The sequence below is a fragment of the Oryzias melastigma genome, linkage group LG11, assembly GCF_002922805.2.
Source record: "Oryzias melastigma strain HK-1 linkage group LG11, ASM292280v2, whole genome shotgun sequence".
In the NCBI taxonomy this organism is placed as follows: domain Eukaryota; kingdom Metazoa; phylum Chordata; class Actinopteri; order Beloniformes; family Adrianichthyidae; genus Oryzias; species Oryzias melastigma.
Window position 1 is genome coordinate 24,183,051 of NC_050522.1, and position 5,262 is coordinate 24,188,312.

Below are 5,262 nucleotides of genomic sequence, written 5' to 3' on the forward strand. Positions count from 1 at the left end.
CCATGGCTCTGATCAATTATTTTTTACGTAATTTGTGGAATCAATCTTATAACATTTCAGTTTTCTGGATTTCGGTTTTATTTGGTCTGTTTTGCATTTTTCTGTTAAATTGTTTGGAAACAAAAGCTACATTTATCGGCATAAACCTCTTCTTTAGACTCCTCCCTTAACAATTTGAAGGCTCACACAATCCAGTGGAATAAAACTACCTCTTAGTTCTACAGGTAGTTTCAATACTGCATCCACTAGTCTAGATGGTACTGGTGAATCTTATGAAGACATTTACAACCATTTTATTAATTTTTACTCAAGGAGGAGTTAGAAACTGGATGCAAAAACATGAAGTAGATTACATCAACAAATGAACATGAGAAGCGATAAGGAAATGCATACCTGCTCACTCATCTGAGTCTTGAACTGGCATGTTTTTGGTAAGGACTTCTGCATTGCATAAGTACATGTTAGAGGGAAATGCAATTCCCCAAAAAGTAACTGTGAAATGCACAATATTCCAAACCCAGCTTCTTCCCTTTAAAAAAAGGGTAAATGCCGTCTACTTCCATAACACTTTACCTTCTTTGAAGGTACAAGTTGTTTACTCAAACAACTGGGAAACTGGGTGGGTCCCACCCGGCCAGTACCAAATTGGTTTCAAAATTTACTTGGAAAACAGGAAGTATTTTGCGTCAATTGGTAAGTTCTCATTAGAGCCAACAGAAATTACATGTGGCGTTCCCCAAGGCTCCATCCTGATGCCACTTCTATTTGCCATCTCCGTGCTCCCGTTGCTGCCAAACTTTTAACCAAATTATCTCCATGCATACTTGTACTCAAACATCGTTCCTTCCAGTTACATGACAGGATTGGCTAGTGAGAATTTTTATCTTACTCGTAGTTATGTAAACATTACTATAAAAGACACACGGGAAACAGGCCTGCATCATAAAGACAACAGTCACTAATAAATGCAATAGCTTGAACACAACTCTGACAGGTAAAAAGTAATCCACTGGCTTTTTAAAGTAAATGCTAACATAAAACATGCAGTAATCAACTATTTGTACTTTCTTCTTTTCCCAGAATGCTCTTTTTCACCATTTTTGCTCTTGTAGCAGTTTCTGCTGCAACGGATGGTAAGTACTTTAGTGATCTCTTCAACCGAAAGTTTGTGAAAACAAAGATTTGCATTTTGATTCAGTAGTAACTTGGTGTCTGTGTCCTTCTCGCAGTCCTGCCTCTGTACTCGTACTCCCCGTCAGTGGGATCAGGAAGTGGCAGCTCGTACACCCTCACTGGGGAGGGACGGATCACAGCCGTCCGAGTCTGGGAATACTACCGAGGTCACATCTACGGGTACGTATGAAGAATTCTCTTTTACAGTTAAGACCTAATTCAACGTCTTTGCAAAAAACACGTTTTTGCAGCAAGCTACAATAATTGTGTGAATGCTAATTAAGCATTCACACAATGAATGAGATCGTCTTTTAAATTTCCAAATTTTAAGTAGATTAGCAACAAGCCTTTAAATATATTCATGGGCTGTTTTCATCTTTTATATTAAAAAATTGGAGTTTACCAAATATTTTAGCAACATGCTAACGATTTTCACTTATTTGTTATCTACTGCTGATATGCTGATTTAAAGTTTAGCTAATATTTTATCAACTGGCCAAAATTTTGACTAATTTAGTTTACAGCAATTTTAGAATTTGGCTAGTACTTAAGCAATGTGATTTTTTTTGTTGCTACTTTGGCATTTACTGAGGTTTTTATGCTAATTTGTAGTTTAGCTATTATTTTAGCAACATGCTAACGTTTTTGGCTAATTTGTTATCTACTGGTTTTTTTAGGCTGATTTAGAGTTTAGCTAATATTTTATCAACTGGCTACATTTTTTGTCTAATTTAGTTTAGTGAGAAATGTTAGGCTATCTTGGTGTTTAGCTAGCACTTAAGCAATGTGCTAGCTTTATGTATTTATTTATTTTTGCTAATTTTGCATTTACTGCTGTTTTTCATACTTAATTGCAGTTTAGCTAATAATATTAGCAACATGCTAACGTTTTTGGCTTATTTTTTTTTTCTACTGAGGTTGCATAGAATAATTTAGAGTTTAGCTTCTATTTTAGCAACATACTAACATGTTTTGCTAATTTGTTATCTACTAGTTTTTTTAGACTGATTTAGAGTTTAGCTAATATTTTATCAACTGGCTAATGTTTGAAGTGAAGAATTTTAGGCTTTTTTGGAATTTAGCTAGTAGTTAAGCAATGTGCTAGCTTCTTTGGGCTAATTTGGAGCTCATATTTAAGCAACACACTAAATATTTTTGCAAAATAGGCATGTATTTGGGGTTTTGAAGCAATTTTACAACACATTTTTTTAGAAATTTAGGTCAACTTCAACACTCTTTCATAGTTCTTTAACAAAATTTCTAGTCGTTTAGCAAATGTAACATTTTGCAAATAACTTTTTCATTTTCAGCAAATCAAGCAACAATTTCATTAGTTCATTAGCAATTAAAGTAAATTACAACATAATTTTTTAGCAAAAAGCTTCAGCATCTTCAGCAACTACATTCAGTAAAAAGCATTCCCACTAGCATTATTGCAGGTAATCCAGCTTTTTTCTAGCTCCTTTTTCATTTTTCTTCTTCCTTCATCAGGATCCAGTTCCGCTACGGCTATACCTGGTCCAACATCGCCGGCTACACATATGGAGCCCCTCAACAGATGGAGCTGTACGACGGTGAAGCCATCGTCCAGATTTCTGGAAAATACTCTCACTACCTGCAGACCATCATCTTCGTCACAAACCGAGGTCGCTCCCTGTACGCCGGGCAGCCGTCCGGCACTTCCTTCAACATGTACCCCGAACACCAGGAGTCGGAGCTGGTCTTCATCAGCGGACGCTATCACGGAGGCATCTCCTCCATGGGCGCCCATTGGGCCGTGGTCGACCCGTCCTTGAACAGCTCTGGTGTCCACTAAGTGACCACTTGAAATGTTTCCTATAATCTATTTGTTTTTAGAATCCTGAAAGAACTAATCTTGAAAACGACTTTAATTTAAAATATTTCTCCTCTTATTGTAATAATAATAATAATAATCAATTTTATTTATGTAGCGCTTTTAAAAGACACTCAAAGACGCTTACAAAACAAATTACATTAAAAAACAGCATTCAATGAAAAATGAAAATACTAAGTTTGTACATGCTTTTGTTCTGCTAATATTGCCTTATTTTAATGTGATTAAGTTGTTTTTTATTTAAAATAAATGTGTATTTCTTTAAGATTTTGCTAATGCTCTTTTAAGTGATTCTTAATTAATTAAATAATTTAATATTGTTTGCCACGAGTGTTTTATTTTTCCTTGAAAGTCTGAGAGTCAGCAATAACCAAACAAATCACTTTTTGATTTTAGTAAATAATGTTTATTTTGTCCAGATGTGAAGAAAAAAATAAAACATTTTGAAAAAAAAAACATTGCAGAGCAATTGTCAAGCACGGTAGTGGAAGTGTGATGGTTTGTTCTTCCTTTGCAGCTACTGAGCTGACCATGAAATCTCTTTTCGTGTCAGAATTGAATGAAAAGTTTTATAATTCATCTTAACCCTAGAACACTTTTCACTTTAGCCGGTTAATTTTTACCCGATATAAAATACCCAATAAAAACGATTTCTCATAAAAAAAAGATCAAGATCTGACAACACAAGATAAATTACTTTTCTTTTATTTCAAACTGTACTTTATGCAATATAGTGGGGGAAAAAACATAGGAAGATCCTAAAAGAACCTGCTTGAAAATGACTGAAAAAGTAGGAATTTGAGAAGAAAAAGTTTGAAAAAGTGAACAATAGAATGAAGCTCAGAGACGCGAGTTTGTCCAGGAGCCACCTCTGTTTTTGCACTGCATCTCCCATAATGCTTTGGGTTAAAGTTACAGCACTTTTGCACTATGCTACTAAAATAAAACGATTTATTCACCCAAAAATGAATAAAACATCTTTTGTTAAAGTTACATTTTGCAATAAGACAAAAAAAAAAAAAAACTTCAAAATGTTCATTTTTTGGGGTTGTTACAATTGAACATAAACATGAATATAATGTTTTTGTGTGTGCAAAAAACATACAGGATAACTAGACATTAAGAGATTGCCTGAAATGGAGTAGGAGGAAGCGAACTTATATAATCTCTCCCCGGCTCGACTGTACCATTTCCTTCATGTATATTATCATTATCCGGTTCTGTGTTTCCTGTAAACATATGCACAAAACTTTATAGAAATTCTACTAATATTTTTTAAAAAAACACAATGACACTGTTTCTATTAAATCATGATTATGCAAATAAACACAAACCAACTCTTGTCATTCAAAAGGACGGATGTGAACAATACTTAGATTTACAGCAGACATTCAAATTTATGTTAATAACGATCATTATCATCTATCAATGGAGACGTCGGCGTCTTATTCGGCGTCTGGAGCGGCGAGCTACGTGGGAGTGGCTACGGATGAAGAGATTTTGGGAACTAGTGTTTTTTACATGGGAGCCGAGGATCCAACAACTCCACATCATGAGAGGCTAAACTTCTGCAGTTAAACGTGACTCATTTAATTTGAAACAAGTGTTTCCATTGCAGTTTTGTGAAACAAAATGTTCATTTCAATATTGGAAAATGGCAAAGAAAAAAAGAGGGAACCAAAAACCTGAGCTATCCTGCAGCAGTCTGTGTTCTTTATCGTTTATTTCTGATTTAGTTCTCCAGGCCTCTGTTTGGTGCAGTGTGATTCACGTGTTGTTCCTCTTTTCCTCTCCCTCTCGGGGGAGCAGAAGAGATTCCAGGTGGGTGGTCTGTGCTTCTGTTCTTGGCAGTGGACCTCGCCTCTGGCTTGCCTTGCTTGTGTCAAAGTCAAGGCCCGGGGGCCGGATCCGGCCCTCCGGGTAATTCTATGCGGCCCTCCAGATCATTTTATTTATTGTTATTAATGACTCGATGTTATCTTGAGCTTATTTCTAACTTGTATAATTTTGACAAAATATGTTTTTATGGAGAGTAAAATATTGAAAGTTATTTAAGGTTCAAGTTGATTTATTCTGGAATAATATTCCTACCTTTTTATTATTTATATTTATGTTAAGAGTTATGTTTTAGAGTTTTAAAAAATTGGTATTCTACTAGCTTTTTTGGACTATTTTGGCATATACTGAGATTTTTTAGGCTATTTTGGAGCTTGGCTAAGATTTCAGCTACATGC

General features: G+C 35.2%; 1 protein-coding gene across 1 annotated transcript; it reads left to right on the plus strand.

The window, feature by feature from the left end:
• The first annotated feature begins 978 nt into the window (after positions 1-978).
• LOC112162639 (zymogen granule membrane protein 16-like) lies at positions 979-3,631 on the plus strand. The gene is made up of 4 exons (XM_024298472.2): positions 979-994; positions 1,081-1,133; positions 1,230-1,353; positions 2,665-3,631. The coding sequence occupies exons 2-4, from the start codon at positions 1,082-1,084 to the stop codon at positions 2,987-2,989; spliced, it is 501 nt and encodes a 166-aa protein (XP_024154240.1). The 5' UTR covers positions 979-994; position 1,081; the 3' UTR covers positions 2,990-3,631.
• The last annotated feature ends 1,631 nt before the right edge of the window (positions 3,632-5,262 follow it).